Below are 23,089 nucleotides of genomic sequence, written 5' to 3'. Positions count from 1 at the left end.
AGGACCAGAAGACTGTCATATGTTGTCGTTTTAATGTTATACTGTATATTCAATTCAGCTAGGGCTTTTAACAATGGACATTATCACAAACCAGCTTTAGAGAAATCTGGATATAAAATTAATATTTATTTTTATTTATCCCTAATGACCAAGCCAGAGGGGACAATGGCAAGGTAAAACTTCCTGAGACAACAAGAGGAAGAAACCTTGAGAGGAACCAGACTCAAAAGGGAACCCATCCTCATCTGGGAGACAACGGATGGTGCGATTATAAACATTTCTCTTCTATAACTGTATACTATGGAGTCAAAAAGTGCTAACTGTGTTAACAGGAACTTAAGTTTGAGCATCCTTTAAGTCTATCGTTTCAAACTGAAGTTATCAACTGTTCAATGACTACGTTTACATGCACATCAAATTCTGCTTAAGGTCTATATTCGGGTTGCAGCCATATATTTATAGGCAATATTTATATGTGTACAGGCATCGGAATATTCCTGTATACGCGGTTGTTGTAAGTATTCTGATCTACACATGTGCTTTTACTTTCCTGCTGTTATTTCACGGGAGATTCATGATGCTACCCACAATTCTTTGCAGACTGAGCATGTGAATATATCCCCTTTCGGTGGATTTTCTGAATAAGGTGTTTACATGCAACAAATGTCCGATTAAACATGACATATTCCAGGAGCAGGAATAAGAATTTGGGGAATCATAATATTGTCTTAATCTGAATCGGGCAATCGGATTGCAGTGTATACGTGACTGACAAATTCCAGTTAATATTGAAATATTGATGTGCATGTAAACCTAGTCAATGATGGAGACTTGAGTGTAAACTGGAAACAGCAGCAGCAAGTGATTGTCACTTTTTATATTATTATAAATATATCAATTGTTATTCTCTTGAAGTAATTCAGTCACTCAACCAAAGGGCTCTATTTGTCTTAAAGAGTATTAAATGTCCAGTACTTTAGTTCTAAGGGATGTACCAACCCTATGTTGGTATCAAATCAGTGCTGGTCAGAAAATCTGAATTGAGAATGTTTAATTCCAGTTCACTGATGTATTGATGTTAATTATGCAATTGTGTTCATTATTTTATATTAATTACACAAAGTTAATTGTCTAATTAAGATAATTATGTCCAATTTTAAAGGGATGGTTTGGCGAAAATTTTTTTATATCATTTTCACCATCCCTCCAAAAGTACCTGATTAACCAAGCCATTTTTGACTTTCAATCGGTGCTTGTTTAATATTGCACTGGAGCTATGAGGCTCATGAGCCAAGTAATTGACATCCCATCCAAAGTCTATTTAGTACATATCTGCCTCAAAACACTTCCAGGTCTTCAGTCCTGCAGGTTTGCTGATGAGGCCAGAGTGTAAACATACTATAATCTATAAACATAAACAAAACTAATGTGATGGGTGCAGCCATTTTGGACAACCAGAATCACTTGGCAATACAGTTTGGTACCATTGAGACCACTAGACCCTGCCTCCCACAATTTACTGGAAATTATGCAGATGATTATGTAGTTCCACTTTGAAAATAAATTTGTAAATATGAACTTACTATGTATTTATACCAAAAAATATTTTGGTTATCCAACTAACAAAAATGACACAACTCAACATAATCTTGCACTAATAACTGCAAGAAAAAAAAAATGTTTTTCAAAATTTTGAGACAATTCAGAATTTTTAGATAATATGTCAACATTTTGAGACAAAACATCAGATTTTTGAGATAATAAGTCAAAACAATTTGAGATAAGTCAAATGTTGAGATAATAAGTTAGAGTTCTGAGATAATGAAAAAAAATCAGATAATAAGGCAGACTTTTGAGATAATAAAGAAATATTTTTAGATAATAAATCAGTATTTTGAATAATGAGTCAGTTTTGAGATAATAAATCAAGATTTTGAGGTAATAATTTAACATTCCGATATACTGCTGCTGGTGGATATGGGCTTCCATACTTGGTTTATCAATTATATCTAGGGTTAAAGTTGTCTACTTAATTTTTGGCCAAACTACTGCCTTAGTCGTCATAAGCTCAAATAAATAACTGCAACCGAGATGTTCTTATATCAAGAACTTTTAAACTGCTTTGCCATTATTACATAAAAAAACAACATCCTACCAGTATAGAGTAGTATAGAGTTTTGGCCCTTGATCCCAGCTATTGCATCAATGTCGTATTGAAAATGAAAAATCGGGATTGGTGCCTCTCTTTTTAAAACACAGCCAAAATGGCTGAAAGCATTTATTCCGCATCAACTCAGAATTCATTTGTCCTTATTTACCTGTTTGTAGGAAGGTTTCACTCCAGGCATGAGGACACGATACCGATCCACAAACTCCACAAAAGTGTAGCGGATGGGGTATCCAGCCCGCCGGATCCGAATTGTTTCCATCATTCCTGAGTAGCGGAGCTGCCTGACACACAGCTCCCTGTCAAAGAGCTGGGAGGACAGGATTACTCTTAATTACTCTACATGACGAGGATGAGCAAAGGGAGGCTAGGAACACAAATGCACATCCTTGCTTGTTTACCATCCTCACCACACATTAATTCCCCAGTCATTTCCACTGACTTTGCACTCACCATGGGCTTCTTGTACTCGTTTGGTTTGATGCAGCGGACGAAGAAGGGCTGACACACACTCAGTGTGCGCATCAGCAACTCCAGAGAGCGTTTAAACTGACTGCTCAGAGTTGGGGAACGCTTTCTCGTCTCCGCCCCCTGAACACCAGGAAACACACACACACACACAAAGATACACAAAAAAAGAAAGTCAGGAATGGTGGAAAGCACATCAAGAGGATCTTTTTAACCCCTTTCTGACCTCTGACTCTCTCTGTCCTTCTCTTTCTTCCTTTACCAGAACCCCATTTCTAGTTCTGAAAAGTACATTCTTTTTAAACAGGAAACAGTTTGATTTCAGAAGATTGTTCAGATTATTTGTTTATTTTAGGGTCACAGACAACAAAAGAGGTCAGGGTGAGAACTTCAATTCTGAGAATGAATAAACCTAAAATAGCAAGAAAAATATTGTTGGTAAAATAATATTTTCTATATATTTTATATGTTACTGTGTGATACTATGTATCATTGTCATTGAAAATACTAATAGAGTTCAAAATGTCTCCATAAAAATATACAGATAGCTCAGTTTAAGTCCAGAGAGGTCACTAAGTATTAGGGGGCCAAGCACCGAAGGTGCATAGACACCCTATTGTTATTCTACCTTTTCTTCTTCTTCTTCTTCTTCTTCTAGCTATGTTGTCTATGGCAGCCCATAGAACCGTCTGGTAAAAAGTTGTGAAATTTGGCTCAGTGATTAGAGAGGGTCTGAGGAACATATGGACCAAATTTGGGCCAAGTGCTGCCAATTGGCCTAATTTGGGAGAACATTAATTGGCATAAATTTTGAACCATGTGTCCAAAATGTAAAAGCCAGACACGCATGAATTCCCTAGGTCGAGTCGAGTTCAACGCATCCTATGATGTCAATTATTATTAATTAAACCCTGGGAATTGATATGGAGTATTTCCCCTTTGCTAATCTAACAGCCTCCACCCGTCTCAGAAGGCTTTTCACTAGATTTTGGACTGTGGCTGTGGGAGTTTGTGCTCATTCAGCCACAAGAACACAAGACGTCATGCACTGATGTTGGGTGAGAAGGCCTGGTGCAAACTTGGCATTCCAATTCATCCCAAAGGTGTTCAGTGGGGTTGCAGTGGGTTTACAGTATATCTGGATGTAATAAGAGTAATATCATTTCTCAGTGGTGTTTTGATACAGATAGTAAAACTCATCAGTGTAAAGAATAGGAGTTGTGAGAATTTATTCAGATTGTAAAAACAACAGCATTAGCATTCCAATCTGGAAATGAAGATGTTTATAGATGTGAACATAAAACACAGGTTGAAACTAAAGTCAAGTCTCCACTACAGGTTGTGGGATGGAATGAGGTTTCAGTAAGTGATGAGTAGAACGGTGTGGTGACATGGGATGAGGTTAGTTTTCTGGTTGAAATGCTGCAAAACAAAAACTGGGACAACTACATAAAATGTCACGAAAAGTGAGTGGCTGATGAGGCTGGAATTTTCAGTTCCAGTGTTACCTTGGGAGGAGGCGTGGCACTGTGCACTGAGCCACACAGAAACTGGCACACACATTTAGCAAAGAGAGAAATAATTTCAGAACACAGAGCAATCCAACAAATACAGAAACATTTAAGAATTTGAAGCAATTTGGTCCATTATGAGCACATGAAAGTATGCTTATTATACAGTATGTGATATTTAAGGGAAAAGGGTGGTATCATATGGCACAAAGCAAAGCAGAGTTACAGTTAACACCACAAAAGTTGATTATTTTCTAATAACATCATGCCGCATAATGTTTTATTTCTCTTATAGCACAGAAATGTGGCAACAATTGCAATGTTTTGTTTAATAATGAATAGCTCATTCTTTTTAACCATTTATAGTTATGTTTAATGTTGTAGAACATCTGCAAGACAATTTAATTCCAGTTATCCCATATACTGTAGATAGATACTAGATAGATAGATAGATAGATAGATAGATAGATAGATAGATAGATAGATAGATGTCATTACCATCGCAACATCAGCTTGAAAGATCTGCTTGATAAACTTGTTTTTGGATGAATGAACCAGCTGAATGATGTCACCATGAAGGGTGTCTCTGTTCTTCTCTAGAAAACCTGCACACATTTTTATGAATATGTTTATCTATTTATCACACAAATTAATATGTTTATCTATCACCACACATTTAAAGTAGTTATAATAATGAGTACAACACTGTGGTAGTGAAATCTGAAAAAAGTTACTGGGACAATCTGGCAAAAAATAAAATTTGCATAGATTTTCTCTTGTAGCTGGAGTTGATAAGATGAGACATGTTATGTGTCTATAGGTGTATTGTGTATGGTGTTGTACTTTTAAGTTAATGCTGCTTATGAGGGAGCTTAGAGCCACCAGTTTAGCATCATGTAACTCAGAAATAGTGCTATGTTCGTTATAGTGTTATTAAAATGAGCGAAGGGTGCTTAGGAGTTCCTGACCTCTGGTCTCATAGTAGACGATGCCGGCGAAGTGCTGGATGCCGAATTGCGTCTCGTAGCTGTTCTTGGGTGGGATGTAGTTTGTGTTGAGCTTGTGTTGAGAGTTTAGTTTGTTCAGCATGGTGGTGTCCGTGCCCTGCATAGAAGTTAATAAAACCTTATTAAACATTTTTCTCTTTCACATTCATTTTTCTCTTTCACGTTCTAGTTCTTATGTACTTTTCTCTGTCTAGGAAACTGTTCAGTCTCTTTCCCTGTTCTAGCCATCTTTATCTAGATCTATTTCATTCTCTCCCTCATTAAGTTTCTTGTTATCTCTCTCCTTCTTTGTCTCCTTTCCTCTGTCTTTCTCACCTTGGGGAACTTGCTCTCCTCGTCGATAAGTGAGATAATGTTCATGGGTTTGATGGCGATCATGTCCAGCGCGTCCTGGTTGTCAGTGAACTCGATGTGCTGCCAGTTGATGTTCTCCAGGTTGTACTCCTCCTGCTCCAGCTTGAAGACATGCCGCACAAAGAACTGTTGCAGGTTTTCATTGGCAAAGTTGATGCAAAGCTGCTCGAAGCTACAGAGGAAGAAAAAAAAAAATGTCAAGAACAAGTCTGTCATATAGCAACCTGGGATAACTTCCTGCTTTGGTTATCCCTGGTTGCTATAACCATGCAACTGAATTCTGTTATTAATACTATTTGTAATATGCATTAAGTGACCCATTAACTACCTGTTGACTGTAAAATTCTCAAAGCCAAAGATGTCCAGCAGGCCGATGGACCTGCGCACCGCTTTAGGCTCATGAGACGGAGGCTTGTAGATGGCTGCATTAATCTTTTCAACAATCCACACAAATAGACGTCCATATATTCCCTATAAAAGAGTAAAACACGTTCATACATCAGCGTATACACAGTGGAGTGGTGTGAAGGAGGCAAGAAGAAAGAAGGGACGTTCACCTTCACAAAAGCGTCTCGAACATCCAAGGCCTGCTCTATGCTCAGAGGAGTGGACACCGTCTCTCCCCGAGTGATGATGGTGCGACTGGTCAGGCAGTTCATTAAGTCCTTAGAGTCAACCTGTGGAAAAAAAAAAGGGGGGGGGGGGGGATCATCTTTCAGAGATCAATGAGTGTTTTATAAACAAGAAAGAAATATCTCAGAATTACTCCAGATAAGCAGTATTTAATATTACAAGTGTTTTTTTTATTTTTATTAATTCATTTGTACAAAGTCTAACCAGGATCAGGCTGAGTGACGTGTGTGATCACTGCCCTGTCAGTAGGTGGCACTTAAACCCATCCTTCTGTCCTCATGTTCCAGTCACCCAGTTCAGCTTACAAAACCTCTCTTAATCCTGCTACTACACTAACAACAGCCTGGCAAACACCAGACTTTATACACACAAACACACACACACACACACACACACACACACACACACACACACACACACTAAGATAATACAATAAATATAAAAGTTACCTCTAACAGCTTTGCAGCTATGGAAAGCTCAGCAGATCGTACCACCTCACAGGCATCCAGGTTATCATAAGTACGGGCTGGGCATTACAAACAAAATTCATTCAACATATTTATTACTATATACGTTTCTGTAAAGTTTGAATTTATAAATCATTGTAACTGTGCTTATAATTCTGTACTTTGTACTTATAACAATGTATTGTAATAAAACTTATTAACTTTAAGGATTCCTCATAAAGCTTAAATACAATATTAGTTTATTGTTTTTTGACTATACTTTCTTGAATAAAAAAAAGGTAAATATTTTAAACTGCAGTAACATGTTTGGGGTGGGAGATAAGTGAGTCACCCTGACAATCCATCCATCCATTTTCTGTACCGCTTATCCTACACAGGGTCTCAGGGAGCCTGGAGCCTATCCCAAGGTGGGGTACCAACCAATCGCAGGACACAATCACACACACATTCACGCACTAAGGACAATTTCAGAGATGCCAATCAGCCTACAGCGCATGTCTTTGGACTGGGGGAGGAAACCGGAGTATGAGGAGGAAACCCTCGAAGCATGGGAAGAACATGCATATTAGTGAATAATTTGTTGTGTTTGGAGTGTTTTTGTGTATTTTATTATTTCATACTGTATCACATTTGATAATATGTACTATTTCATCCACCAATCTGTGTATTTAGCAAGCAGACATAATAGTTTTATTTTCTTTTACCTAATGCTCAGTAAATGTGACAATCATGTCAGTCTGCCCCTTTATTATTATTTACCCTCATAAAACTAATTATTAGAGATGCACCGATGTATCGGCCGATAAAGGCTATTTTTTCCGCTATCAGCCGATACTTTAGAAACATCCGATGATCAAGGCCGATTATATCCGGTCAATAAAAAGAGGGTGGGAAAACACATCGATTTCGTGCTGTGTGTAAAGATGTCTCTTGTGTGGAATGACGACAAAACTGCAGTTTGTAAACTCTGTAATCTATGCACCGCTAAAATTTTACGGGTAACGGGAGTTCGCCCACACCCCATAACATCTCTACTAATTATATCCTCAGAGTCATGAATATTTGGAAGCCATCTCCTGTATATAAGTACACGATTGGTGACCCTACTATTTAGGCAAAGTACTTAGTGATTAGTATTCTATTTGGAACACAGCCTTGAATTTGCATTGAATGCGTATTCTCTGGCACTTGCAGCCATGAGATAATGAATTATGCAGCACAACTCATATTACAATTTAATCTTCTACAAGAAGCAGCTTTCTATTAAAGAGAGACAAATTCTAAAATTTACATCCAACAGCTTTAAAATTACAGATGCACGGATGATGCCCATGCTATACCGTGACAATTTACCATAAATCACATTAACATATTGTCATATCTGCCAGCATCCTACATCCTTAGTACCATTCTTTCCAAAGCCCTTTTAGATTTTTTGACTTTCCCATAGGCTTTTAAAATATTATCTATTTAAAATATTTTCCCTTAGTAATGCATATATATGACACCCACATTCTGTGTCAGTAAACTAGTGGTTACAAAGCTGTTATAGCTACTGTGTGTGTGTGCGTGTGCATGTGTGAGACCTTCATATCTGAGGTTGCCCATATGTAGAATGGAGGCCAACAGTTTAGAGATCTCCCAGTTCTCCGTGTCTGTAAACATGAGCACCTTCATGGCTGAACGGATGTTGGAATACTCCTTCTGGTCATCACGGCCATCACACACAGTGCACTTTCCCTGAAGGGAAGGGTAAGGAAACAGAGAATAAGCTGTCTACAAGTAGACAATACTGTCTTTATTATTACTATTATTATTTTACTATAGTCCATTCTTATTCCTCACTGTAGAAATCTCTTTCCAGTCTCTTTTTCCCCAGCCCCGCAACTTTCCTGTACATTCTATCTAATCCTTTTCTAAAAGGTAAGATAAAATGTTCTATGTAGTCAAGACAGGGTTTTTGTGTATGTGTGAATGAGAAGAGCAGTCCTGATGGATAGCACCAGTAATATCTTCACTTACAATAGTGAGGTAGGTGTAATCTGTTGCTTTGCCCAGGCCAAGTTTCTTCTTCTGGTCTGGAGTCATGCCTTTCAGCATGCAGTAAAAAATATGGTAGTTCCTCTCATCCTGGGCCTAGTGAAGAGAACAAAGGAACAACAATCAACAACTGAACCGGAATATTTTGAGAGGAAAATAAACTGTGGATTGATACAGGTGGGACTAACTGGTGAGCTTTCTTTGTTTCAGTTTGCAGAACTTAATTTTATTCAATGCCTGAACTTCTACAGTTCCTCAACCTCAGCTATGTCATTCAAGTTCATAACTGGTCTCAATTATGCCAGATGCCCTGTGGAAAATTCTGACAAGCTTTCTATCTAATGTGACTAAGTAAGCTAGGGAACTACCTTTCAAAAGAATAATGTCTTTTGTAATGGGCATACATTTTTTTGTATTTGAAAAATGTATTATTATTTTTGGAGACCCCAGAAGAGATACTGTATGTTTCCCTGTGCATACAAAAATATATTTATGATTGTACTTGATAATCTATGATTGTGTATGATGTTTTTTAGCCATTATGTTAATGATTATGACCATTTACAAATATGACTTAAAATTCCAAATTCTCATCAGAAATTCTGTCTGGTCAACGTATTTTAGCTAACTGGCTCACATATACATGAATGTATATATATGTATGTATGTATGTATGTATGTATGTATGTATGTATATATATATATATATATATATATATATATATATATATACACACACACACACACACACACACACACACACACACACACACAGATAGAGTATATACACACATGACTACGTTCTTCCTGCTTGAGGACATCATATACGATGTAACATCACATCCACTCAGAACAGCTCTGATTTCCATACATGGACATAAATGCGCACCTCAGACAAACCGTATTAGAGTGAGAACCCCTTTATTTCACTCTCGTACCTGTCGACAGACTCTGGACTTCTCCAGCAGATATTGCTCAATTTTGGCTCCTTCTATTGCTCCTCTCTTGTTGAAATGGATATCTATGTACTTCCCAAACCGGCTTGAGTTGTCATTACGGATGGTCTTGGCATTCCCAAAGGCTGATGAAAAAGAAACAATCATTGCACCCTGCTCGAAAGTGTTCCATAATCCTATCAGTAATAGCTCATTGATTCTTCCAAAGATCTTTATTCCCTCTCATTCCATATTTTAGTGTGTTTCCTGCTCTAACAACCACATTTTGAACTAATGAAGGGCTTGTTGAAAAGTGGATCAAATGAATCAGTTATGTCTAAGCAGAGAAACACATTCAAATGTGCCAAACAAAAGTGTTCCAAAAAAGACTGCAGCATTAGTTTTCCTCACCCTCAAGGATGGGGTTGGCTTCCAACACCTGCTGTTCAATCCAGGAGTGTTGGCCACTGATGGCAGCCAGAAACTGCAGGATCAACTTGGTGCTCTCGGTCTTCCCTGCTCCAGACTCACCACTGCCAAATTAAACATACAAGTTAACATCATTCAAAAGACTGCTTCAGGGAAAATATCAAATTTACACACCCCCAAATGTTGTCGATCAGTCAAGACGTTTGCATCAGTTGGTGTCCAAAGTTTGCTTATGATGTTTTGCTTTGATGTCTACATAACATAAACTTTTCCTTTACAATTATGCCGTCCGACTTTTGGTAGGCAGGGCTATGCTAAATTATTTTACTTTTCACTGGGGTGGTACCCAAATCCTTTGTATCTTTCATATTAGGTGTCTTTCACCTGTAAATGTATATATAGTGTACCCTTAAAATGGTACATAAGGTACACAAATGGACCATGATGACCTTTTAGAGTAAATATTTAAATATACATACTAAAGGTTCAAGAAGTGTAACTTTTCAGGGTACCACCCTGACAGAGCAAATAGTTTATTTCTGAGAGTATAGTGGCAGAATGACATCAAAAATTGTCCAAAATGGCTGCCCTGATAACAGAACACCTACCGAACAGCTACATTACCTATCAGCTTTAGTGCAAAACTAAAGATGCCAAACACCACTTGTCTTGTCTTGGCTGATCAACTACATTTGGAGTAAAGAGGGAATTGCAGAATTTTTCCATTCCATTACTCTGTATGTCAAAATCATTTGCTGTAACTAAGGGTCAAACCTTTAAATGTAAAACCCCCAAATTTCACTAACTTCATTATCTCAGAGGGCTAGGTGGTGCAAAGCAAAGGTTAATCTCTATAAATTCTCCATTTAAAAAAACAAATTCCATTTTAAATTCTGTTGAAATATAAATGATGTCTGTTGAATGACCAATGATTTTTTAAAAATGTAGATGTTTGACAAAAGCTGACATTCCATTGATTTTGTTGCACAATCATGGGTTAGCATATCCACGTCCCCTATAGCTCCATAGAATTCATATTGCACCTAGTGGTCAAAAATAGGAAGTGCAATAAGCACTAATAAAGGCACGTTGGGACAGAAATAATGCTGCCCCTTGCTCTCAGGGGACTAGAGTTAATAATAGGGTTCGCAGAGTCATGATTTTTATGCCAAATTTGGCTAGTGAAAAATACTCTGTGACCCCAAAGATCTTGTTTAATAGCAGATGATCAGAATGAAATCTAATACATTTCTGCAAACCAAGACAAAGTGTAAGTGCAGACAGTGTGTTTATGATGCACAGAACCATTTATATTGTACGATATGTTGCAAAAATAGAGGGGAAAGGTATGTAGATAATAATGATATGAAAATGAAAATGAAGAAAATGTGTCTCCCTTTTCCAATATCCAAATGTTCTGGGCTAGTTACAGTTACCTTTTAGTGTGGTTTTTGAGATGTAGTTGGGCTAAAAATTTTGCTGAAACCAGACAAACACACCTGCTGCACTCCTCAGAACATGTTGTTAGACTGTATGCTTGATGATTCTATGTTGTCGATTCAACTGCCTTTTACAGGGTTACCAAAATATTCACTAGATAGTAACCTATAGCATAAATCAACCGTAATAGCCTCTCGACTTAATTTTATTTATGAGCTTTTATTATTATTATGATGTCGTTATTAATGTCGTACTGCTCCACCAAAATCTATGGCCACGAGGCACTGCTGCTGAAACATATCTGACCTGATGATGCAGCACTGGTCCTTGTTATTCCTCTGCATGTTAAAGTAACAGTTGTCAGCAATGGCAAAGATATGAGGAGGCATCTCTCCAATCTTCTTGTTGGTGTACAGGCGGATCTGGTCAGCTGTGTAGATGGGCAGAAGCTGATATGGGTTCACTGCCACCAGTATTGACCCTGTGTATGTCTAAAAAAGAGCAAAGTAGAATGATTAAGACCAATACTGAGAGATGGATGGTTATTCTGATGTCAGACTTCATGTTTAGATATTGCAACTAGTACTAATGACAACTTAATGACAAAGGCAGAGTGTTTGGTGCCTGGCTCTTCCCACAACCACTGCATCACGTTCTTCTCTCTAATTTCACCTTTCCTATGCCAAATACTCACTTTTTTTAAGGAATCAGATAAGATAGGGATATGAATTGGGTTGATCATGCTGCATATGCAATGTTGCCTTCCTCCAGACTCTAGTCATCTCCATTACTTCTGTGCAACATTTTGTTTACGTTTTTTGCTAATAAACAGGGCAGTTTTCAGCAGATGAATGTGGGACGCTGGTTTAGTTGAGTGACAAGCATTCCTAGGTATCATTAGCTTTTCTTTTCATTTCTACAACTTGATGTGCTACTGCGTAGCATGATAGATAATTACACAATACAATATTGTAACACTGTAATTTAGATACCTAAATGCGGCACAAGTTAACTTATCTAACATTACTATTACTACCAACAGATATCTGACATTAAGTAGCTATGATTAGCTAAGTTAGCTAGCAAGCTAACTAACATTAGGTAAACTAGTTTATAGTGTGACTAAAACCAGCAGCAATTCACTCATTAGTTAGGTATCATTAAGTAAGTATGTAACATAAACTATTTGTGCAATTAAAATTAGTAGCTAAGTTTGTTAGTAAGCTATCTAGCTTGACAGCAAATGTTATGTGCATATAAACAGTATTTAAAAGTGTTTTAAACAGTGTTAAACACTACATTGAGCCAAAGAAGTAAAAATAAAAGTTACTAATAATGTCATATGGTCAAGTTTGCATTTAGATAAACAAGTTAAACTATGCTGACCCAGGTATACTTGTGAATAATGTGGGAATGTGACTGCATATTGCATAAAGAAATGATATATACATGAAGATATTTGAATGCTAATTAATATATAGACTAATAATGTTTTTTTTTTAAAAATTGTTAACATTTTGTTACAGTGGTGGAAATAACAACCAACCATGTATGTATATGTCTGTACAATTCAGGTCTTATAGTTGTTAGCATACATTTGTATTTGACTGGTCACTTCATTTGAATGGGTTTAATTCAAAACTCAATAACTCAAAAAACAGGTTGGTCTATAAATAATTTCAACTTAAATGATGTCATTCTGATTATCAAAAACTTTACACATGACTCACTACTTCCTTGCATTAATTTCAATTCTAAATTTGCTTTCTCTATAAAATGTGGCATGAAGATGAAGCATGCATACATCACTGAATATTGCATAATGCTGAGCACATCCATGCCTATGATTACACATGAGGATGAGTAACAGCAGCTAACAGAAGTGAGCAATAGGAGGAGAGTGGATGGCTGTCTCGGTTTTCAGATATCAGTGTGACTGTGTATGGGTGTCCCATTACAGCGGGACGGCACAGCCGTGTTGAAATGGAGCGGTGTAAGGCAAACACACGAACATATATGAACTATACTTACCCTGCCTCCACAGTTAGTCTTCACAGAGAGAAATGACAAAGAGAAGAAAACATAGCCAGAGGAGTTGATTAAGGCAAACAGACAAAGACCCAGTGATTAAGAGGGAGATTAAGAAATAAGAATTAAAGAGTACTCCAGGTTTGTGGTTCCATTTTTTTTTTGGACATTTATAACTGTCCAAAATTTATATTTATACTTTTGTATTGGAGATATGAGGCTAATGTAGCTAACTGACTGAAGTGACTGAAATTTATAGCTAACAGATTAGCATTGTGCAAAAATATATCTATATCATCAAAAGACATTGTTTGGCTGTACTATTTACCATTTAATCAAGGTCTTTTGTGTTAACATTTAAAGTAACATCAGTCAACTTATTGTGTATACTTACTGTGTGTATATATACACAGTATATTAAAACTAAGTTTAACATTTGTTAATGATAATTAATGCAGCAAATATTGCTAGTTAAAGGAAGTTTTTATGCAAAGCATTAACCATTAGGCTAAACTGCTAGCTATAAGTTTCAGTTACTTGTTAGCTTCATTAGCATTGGTCAAACATCCTTAAATAAAATACAAACAAAACCTGACTGCGACTGTTTTCACAGGTGGCCATGTCAGGCTTCATAGCAGAGCAAATACAAGACAAGTGTTAAAAGGAACATTAAACAAGACCTAATTGAGAATGTACTGTAAATCAGCTCAATTTACTGAATAACATGGGCTCACTACAGCGAGTAAAAGAGTGCACATACATAAATGAGGTGCTCTCGGTAGCGGATGAGCAGGTTGCGGAGAATCCCAGCCTCATTCAGGTCCCCCAGGCGAATCATGTCCTCCACGCCATGGATAGAGGTGGGGTGCATTGGCTTAATGTTGGTGGCATTTTGGGGGGAGATCCAATGTTCCTGAAAAAGAGGAGATACAGAGCTTCAACATGGCATATTCAACAGAACAGGCCATTCCAAGGCCTTACAGGAAATACAATTTAACAGAATAAAGTATTTTATCAGCCATAAGGTGGGAAGATCATACTATTATCTTGATCAAGAAGATTTAGCGTACTAATAAATACTCTTTCAAAATATCTGTAACGTTTTATTTAAATAATCCATCTTACACATTTTACAGACAGTCAGCAAACCATCTATGGATTGTCCTGAACCAGCTGATCAACTGATCCTCAACAATATCACCAGTTTGTGGATGTTGATGTGTAATACATAATATATAGAACTTTAGCTTTCACTTTATGTGGACAGTCCAGTTTATGAATGTTGATTTTTAGAGGGATATTATTATTTTATTTTAGGGATTTTTTATTTTATTATTCTTATTTTACCCATCCCCCCCCCCATTTTCTCCCCAATTTAGTCACCTGCCAGTAACCTGTATATAAACTGTATTGAACTTCAATGGATTTCACCAAATCAACATCAGTCCCTTAGCAACGTGTCCCGAAAATTTGCACTCTCATTAGCACATAGAATTTTCTTCATTAAGATTGTAGGACTTAAAAAAACTGTTTGTAACTGTTTGGAAGTTGAAACGACATGTTATGAGTGGAACATGTTATGAGTAGAACACAGTCACTGTGATGTTGTATGGTGATGATCAGTAACTCACATTGCCCTCATCATCCAGAACCTGGATTTGCCCCGAGTCACAGAGCTTCACCACCGCACCGATCGGGACCTCGAACTCCCGGCCTGTCTTCAGGTCCAACCACACATAGTCCCCCTACAACAGGAAAGGTTATTAAAATTCACGACATGATAATAATTAACAATGCTGCAGAATGGGAACATAGTGACATCACTGCACAAAGTTGTACAACTGCTTGCAAACACACAATGGATTCCTGAAAATGCTTTAGAGGGTACAGTTAGAACAGGGCTTCCCAAATCCTTTGGGCAAAACAACTCCAAACAGACATTATGAATTCTCTGTGACCCCAAGCCTTGACCACCCTACATTTCAGATTTGTAATTTCTGTAACATTACTGTAATTTACTGTAACCTTTAAATAGTTTATTATTCGAATTCAATTTACGGCCCCCGTGACTAGACATGCCGAAGTTTCCTTGGGCAAGACATTGAACCCCAAGCTACTCCTTATGGCAAGTTAGCGCCTTGCATGTCAGCTCTGCTACCATTGGTGTGTGAGAGTGTGTGTGTGAATGGGCGAATGAGAAACATTGTAAAGCGCTTTGTAGAACCGCAAAGGTTAAAAAAAAAAAATGCTATTTTAAGTACACACCATTTATCATTTACCATTCCAGCACAAAATTCAATGTTAAAAGAAAAATGTTTGTATGTCAGTAAAGAAAGCCGCATATTATGTAAGAGACCACTTCTCAGACAAAGACACAATGAAGGCTGCTGGGTTTTGCTGCAAAAATAAGAAGCAAGTGCGACCGTCAAAGTCTCCAGAAGAACCGTGGCTGGTTCTGCAAGATGCTCAATAAAACTTACAGCTCATTTCCTTATAAAACTGCACAAACTGAACCTGAGACTACTAAAAAAAATTGTAAGCAAAGAATCGTCACAACAAATTTTGATTTAGTTTCATTTATTACTGTTTACTGCTCTTTATAGTATTTATTTATGTAGAAACATTTAATTTCATTATTTTTGAAGGCATCTTTGCTCTACAGCATTTCTTAGCATCTGCCTAAAATGTTTGAACAGTACTGTATGTGTAACATTATATATATATAATATTCCTGACTGACATAAGTACATAAGTATGCAATTTGAGACACAATGCTAGTTTGTTTAGCGGAGGTAGATTGATGGGGTTGTCTGTTTCTATTGCTGTATTGCTAGGCTAGTTCAGTGTGTCAGGATAGTGAAACAACTTTAAATTACATGCACACAGAATGAGTTTATAGAGTAAAATTTCTAATAATAATTTCTAAGTCCCCCTAGTTTGGGAATTCCCGAGTTAGAGGGCATCAGCGCTCTGAGTGGCTTCCAGGAATTGCCAGTGTAATCAATACAGTAGGTGATGTCTTTTGAATATGGCTGTTTCCAAATCCAGCTCCTGCCCTGAAGTAAGTTGAAACCTGTAATGAAATTTTTAGTGTAATAGTTGCCTGTCATTATGCTGAAATGGGTGTAATACAGTGCAGCACATTGCAGGGGATCTAATGGAGTGAAAATAGTCAACATTAAACAGTTTAAACTAAGCTTTTGGATTGTATACAAAATATAAAATGGTCCCTATATTACCTTATGAACTGTTTTCAGTTGCGTCCTTTAGGTTCACCTGCACTGTACATTTCACGGCAATATCACTGAGGTTCATGTGTGGGGGACTGTTTTTAAATGAATTTAGCTGTTGGTTTTATTTACCAAAATATAAACTAACTAGTAGCGTAATTGAAACCAACATGACCTGACCAGGAGGTTACTAAGGATGAATGAATGAATAAATGTGGTCATTGTTTGCCCTCCCAGCTTCATATAAGACCCCTTACTCACATAGATATGAAAGTAAAAAACCTCCTATGTGCACTACTTTTTTGTTGCACCTCATTCCAGTCCTAAAGTAAGTTAATAGTCTCAACCAGATGCTCTATGAGCCTTTGTGGCAGGGTTTCTTTAAAAATAAAAATAAAGAATACTGTACCTTCTAATCGTATCTGTATGTGTGTCTATTTAGAACACATTACCTGTTCATTCTGAATAATGTTTTTGTATTTATACAAATTTATTGTTTAAATTTATATATAAATATATCGTAACATGCTTAATATAAAGATACACACACATACACACACACACACACACACACAGAGGTCGTACCGGTAGCAGAGTGGTCTGTTTGAAGACTGTGTTGACATTCCTCAACAGTGCCCACTTTGCCTGGTCATTCTGGTAGAGCTCAACATAATCCCGTCGCTTAAACATCCTCCACTGGGCAAACTCTCATCCATACATGCGGCAAAAAAGTCCTAGAGTGTTTAGCCTAGTATTCCAAATAACTCTCACAAACACACACACACTTCCTTAGCAGGTGTGTGTGCTGCAGCTGTGTGGAATAAAGACCATTTCAGCTCAGCAAGCAACCCAGCTGAAACCTGCACTAAATCCCAACGTCTTCCTCTTGCAGTGAAGTAAAAACAACAACAAAAAGAAAAACAGAACAGGCAGATCACAGAGGCTTCCTAGTTGAGTCCTAGTTGACCTCCGCACTTATACACACAGACACATACAAACGGTGTATTCTAGCCACTGTTCCACAGATCAGAAGAATCCAAATTTTGTCTTCCGCTTTTAAAATCACACAGTTCCTTTCTTTTTTTTCCCCTCTTAACTATATTGTTTCTGTCCCTTTCCAGCATGTAAAATGTGTCCACTGGTCAAAGGCGTAGTGCTTCTCCTTCTCTGTCCTAATAGGACATTGTTAAAAAGGTGAGGATGGAGGAGTGGATGCAGAGGTGGATCCCCCGATAATATCCAGCTTTCTAATTAATTAAATCCACTCTAGGCAAATCAATACAGGTGCAAGGAGAACCCAACACCACAACAACGCAGCTGTCACGTCCAAGAGGAGTAACGTGGACACAATCCTAGCAACCAGCACCTGAATTATTCATCCAGAGAGACAAACTTTCTGTTAGATCACTCATTCTCCTTCTCCACATCCTAGGTAAATGCTAAAGAAGGCTATTAATTTTTATTTGGTTGAAAAGCTGAGGTTTCTAAATGTATACAAAATATCCTATCTTAAACACATTTCATGATTTAGGTTCTGAATGAGAATAATGATAATGATAATGAGTATTTATTAATCACGTATACATTACAGCACAGTGAAATTCTTTTCTTCGCTTACACCAGCATGTTAGGAAGTTGGGGTCAGAGCACAGGGTCAGCCATCATACAGTGCCCCTGGAGCAGAGAGGGTTAAGGGCCTTGCTCAAGGGCCCAACAGTGGCAGCTTGGCAGTTCTGGGGCTTGAACCCCCGACCTTCTAATCAGTAGCCCAGAGCCTTAACCGCCAAGCTACCACTGCCCTATCATAGGGTACACTCTAAAGGTTGTGCACAACTACAACAAAAAAACCTTTTAAAATGCAAATAAGTGCTTTTATGGCTTTTAGCTCTCATTAAATCACACCTTTATTCATTCAAGGGTCAGGAACAGTGGCCTCTGTCACTAAACACATGAGGCATCAGGCAGTAAACTATAAATCCACCAATTAACAAGCCAATTGTTAAAGCCATTTATAAAACTGATGTAAGACTTGAGAATAAGGACTGAACTCTGCCGTCAGACGGACACGTGAAAATGATCTCGCAAGCTGCTAAGAAGGTCTTGCGGTTTCAGGAACTTGCAACGCAAGGTAAATTATTCAGGCAGTGCAGTTGATCACTATTACAGACTAACGGACTCGCATGGCGTGACACCAACACTTACGATGCTGCTCACATGGACTGTCAAGTCTACCCATATACAAACAAGTAGAATGTATACAGTATGTACAGAATGTAATGTAAATGTACACTACTGGTCTAATGTTTACACACACCTGCTTATAAAAGAGCTTTCTTCATGTGTACTACTTTCTATTATATTATAACAATAGTGAGAGTATCAACACTAGTCAGTATCACATATGGAATATGGTTTCCAAATAGGCTGAGCTCCTCACTTCAACTCTTAAATATTGAATGAAAACTACTTTTAAACAATTTAATTTTGAGAAAGGAATTACTCATAGAAACAAATTTTATTTTATTCAAAAATAATTTTAGAAACTAATTTAAACCTTTTTCTACAATGACTTACGTATTATGCAATATATAGTACTGTGCAAAAATCTTTCTGTAATTTACAGAAAATTCTGTAAATCAGTGGTTATCAACCCTCTTCCTTGAGATCAACCTTCCTGCAGGTTTCATCTCCAACCAAACCAAAATCTAACACACCTGCTATAGATGATCAAGAACTTCTTAAGGCACTGATTATGGTTGGAGATAAAGTCTTCAGGAAGGTAGATCTCCAGGATCAGGGTTGGTGACCAATGCTGTAGAGCAAAGATGCCTTCAAAAATAATGAAATGAAAAGTTTGTACATTAAAAAATAACAATTTGCTTTAAATAAATTGTAGTCTCAGGTAGAATTAGTGCAGTTTTATAAGGAAATGAGCTGTAAGTTTTATTGAGCATGATGCAGACCTAGGCACGGTTCTTCTGGAGACTTTGACTGTCACACTTGCTTCTTATTTTTGCAGCAAAACCCAGCAGCCTTCATTATGTCTTTTCGTCTGAAAAGTGGTCTCTTACATAATATGCGGCTTTCTTTACTGACATACAAACATTTTTCAGTAACATTTAATTTTATGCTGGAAAACTAATGTTTGGGAATCTAAAATGTTTAAATACTGACTCAATAATGTGGAAGCCATAAAATAAAAATCAATAACAAAGTTTGTGCTTAAAAAAAAAAAAAAAAAAAAAAAGGTGCCTAAGACTTTTGCCCAGAACTGTACATGTATGTATGTATGCAACAATTTATCCATTTTCTACTGCTTTTCTACTATAATTGTACCTTATAATCAACCAATAGAGTAATATTCCAAAACAGATTATCTGGAGTAAATCAACCAAGTATATCACAATTGTGTGATAATATCCATTTACAAAGGTCATAAATCATTAAAAAAAAAAAAAAAAAAAAAAAGTCACTGCAGTTTGTTTGTCATGTTTAAGATAAAGTATTTTAGTATTTAAGGTCTTTTATTGAAAAACAGCTGGTCTTGGATGAGTGTAAAAGTTTATGGGATCCTTTAACCGTGTACATGACAATAGCTTGGTAAGGTAACAGGTTGCCCCCTACTGTTATCTTTCGGTCTACTCACTTCGTCATTTACAATGTTTTCTGCTGTTTCTAAGGAATGTGTGAAAAATATATAGATTTAATCTAGATTATAAATTATATGATTATTAATCTAGAAATCCTTTTAAACATGAAAATGTTTACTTTTATATGGCACATAACACTGCTAAAACAATACAAAGATATTTATTTTACTTGTTAAATGAGTGTGAATTGCAATTTAAATGGCATTTAATATTTGGGAAATAATTCAAATGTTCTATTTGTTGTTGTTTTTAAAAAAAAAAATAATTTATTAAAAGAATAAATCATAGCATTTAGTTTGGCAAAAAATATAGGAACATCTTTGTTGTATTTTGGTCGATTTTATGATTTAAATTATTCACATCACACAATTTAAACGAATGGTGTGTAAACAGGAAAAATTTCATATAAGGATTTTTGAAACAGCGAAAAGTGTATTTAATATTATATATATAAACACTATTGGTGTGAATTAGTGTTTAAGTCTTTGATAAGTGATTAAATAAAAGCTTTTCTTGGTAGCGGACACATGCACTCAGACCCCACTGTAGGTTATTCTTACCTGTACTTTAGTAGGGTTTCCATGCACTCCTCTATCCCATCCTTGTAAAAATGTAAACTCCATCATTGTACACTTCAATCCAAATGTCCCAAACACCTCTGTTCTGAATTGTGTCCTCAACTGTGAGTCTCAACCTGAACATCTCACACACTCTAATTTCTTCTCTATCCTCCTTCCCCTTTCAGAGACCATGAGAGGTGGATGAATCAGCTGATAGATGGGACAACTCAGGCCACTATTTGTAATTTGGTCCCCCCATAAATGCCCACATTTGGCTGGCAATGGATCTTGGTGATGAAAAGGAAACGTTGTCTGAAGCTATTAGAGCCACAGAAAGGCTGACAAGATTAAGCTCTGCATTCTGTACCAAAACAATCAGAGCCAATGGCCTGGAAAATGTCCTCCATTGTTCATATTACAAGAGCAAACCCAAAATTTGTGTGCAGATTTGCACATTTGCACAAATAAATCTGAGTAATTATGGCAGAGCTCTTCAGAGAGTGAAATTATTATGTTATTGCACAGTTATATGTAAATATGCTTTGAATGCGTATAGAAATAATATGATTATCAGGAAATAAATAGGAAAATCATTTGCATATCAGTGAATAAAAAAATCTAACAAAGAAAGAATCATTAGGATGGCCTTAGCCCATCCTTACAGACAGACAGACAGAAAATTATTCACAGTTAATAACCATACCTTGTGTTTGAACCTTGACCCCTGACCTCTAAACTGCCTTGTTGTGCAAACCCCCGCACACACAGATAATTTAATGTTTCTAAAAGTGCAAAATGATTCATTTTCTCATTAGTTTCTTCATTTCAGGCTTTTCATTGCATTTCTCCAGCCCAGAAATGACCTCTGCCCCCCCAGCCAAAGAAGAGACACTAAGCTCTACCCCTTTTCCTTTACTCTTTCTAGAATGAAAATCAACTTAGTGGACATTTTCAGTCAGTATAAGCAAATAAATTATGCATGTATAGACATGTCGAACCGCCAACCCTACGATTAGCGGACAACCTGCTCTACCACCTGAGCCACAGACTCTCAAAACAGAAGGCATTAAAAAAAATTACAAACTGCTCCTTTAAATGCCATATTTAAATGCGTTGGTAGCATTTCAGGATGTTTTTGCAAATGCACAAAAATTGGGGTCAAGTGCAGAAATCAGGGTAAAGCTACAGAAAGATTGAGTTATCACAAGCATTTCCAAATCAATAGGCCAATTAAACAGACACAGATCAAAATAACAAAGAACATGCATAACACAAGAAACTATAGCTTGGTACAAATCATTACAAATGTTCGGCAAGGTTTGGCATTTTGCAATTTAGAGAATCCAATCCAGTAGACATGTTTTGTGTGAGGTGGGAGAACACTCACACTACCTTTAAAGTTTATAGGAACTGATCAGCTTAGAGTTAATTAGTTAAGCATGTTGCTATTCTGAACCGCTAGAGTATTTCTGGCTCATGTGTTTACTCTATTTTAAACCTAGGAAGCAGCAGGTCGTTTCATTTTGAAAAACATTCACATATACTCTGTATTTTAGGAAAGATGGGAACATCATGCACTACATTACACAATCTCTATTATCCTTATCTCTTAAAGTACTTAATTAATACCCTACACACACAAAAACAGGCAATAAAACACTGTTTCCTGTGGTATTTCTGTTGCGGTTCCATTAGAAAATGCTCTACAAATCTACACTGAAGACCACTGGTCTATGAAAACACCTTCACTCAGCGCCAGGAAGGAATATTTAATCCAAAAATTTAAATGTACACCATTTTCGTGTACATCAGCTGCAATTTTAGTGTTTGATGTTTGCTTCCTCAGCTATCTCTCATACTTGTGTCTATTTTTACCAATGTTACACTGTTACAATTACCTAACACGGTTTCAAATAAAAGTGTAATGACTGTACACTGATAAATGGTTATCTGCAGTAACAATGTAGCTCCAGTGCAACATTGAACTGCAGACATGTTTTTGCTGATCGTGTACATTTGGGGTAATGAATGCATTATAAGTGTATGTTGTACATGGTGTGTAAGATATTTATGTTACCTGCTGCAGAATGACCATGGCTGTAGCCTGTGTGTTTATTTCTAGACATCAGATGTTACCATGTGAGGCCCTGAAAGAGAAAAAGCAGAGCAG

The 23,089-nt window shown here is 36.9% G+C and overlaps 1 protein-coding gene across 1 annotated transcript in view; it reads right to left on the bottom strand.

Annotated features, from left to right (window-relative positions):
- myo7aa (myosin VIIAa) overlaps positions 1-23,089 on the bottom strand; it is a 47,352-nt gene extending 24,263 nt beyond the window's left edge. The window contains exons 1-18 of the mRNA XM_053677885.1: positions 22,997-23,089; positions 15,111-15,224; positions 14,240-14,392; positions 13,483-13,500; positions 11,758-11,942; positions 9,994-10,115; positions 9,586-9,728; positions 8,630-8,743; positions 8,194-8,347; positions 6,590-6,666; positions 6,065-6,184; positions 5,836-5,978; positions 5,469-5,679; positions 5,115-5,250; positions 4,645-4,751; positions 4,144-4,185; positions 2,621-2,758; positions 2,319-2,477 (exon numbers count right to left, since the gene is read on the bottom strand). Coding sequence (XP_053533860.1) covers positions 2,319-2,477; positions 2,621-2,758; positions 4,144-4,185; positions 4,645-4,751; positions 5,115-5,250; positions 5,469-5,679; positions 5,836-5,978; positions 6,065-6,184; positions 6,590-6,666; positions 8,194-8,347; positions 8,630-8,743; positions 9,586-9,728; positions 9,994-10,115; positions 11,758-11,942; positions 13,483-13,500; positions 14,240-14,392; positions 15,111-15,224; positions 22,997-23,014 — 2,154 coding nt within the window. The 5' untranslated portion in view covers positions 23,015-23,089. The remainder of the gene's footprint in view (positions 1-2,318; positions 2,478-2,620; positions 2,759-4,143; positions 4,186-4,644; positions 4,752-5,114; positions 5,251-5,468; positions 5,680-5,835; positions 5,979-6,064; positions 6,185-6,589; positions 6,667-8,193; positions 8,348-8,629; positions 8,744-9,585; positions 9,729-9,993; positions 10,116-11,757; positions 11,943-13,482; positions 13,501-14,239; positions 14,393-15,110; positions 15,225-22,996) is intronic.

This window comes from Ictalurus punctatus, chromosome 4, assembly GCF_001660625.3.
Source record: "Ictalurus punctatus breed USDA103 chromosome 4, Coco_2.0, whole genome shotgun sequence".
In the NCBI taxonomy this organism is placed as follows: Eukaryota; Metazoa; Chordata; class Actinopteri; order Siluriformes; family Ictaluridae; genus Ictalurus; species Ictalurus punctatus.
This window is presented reverse-complemented; position numbering and strand designations above follow the sequence as displayed.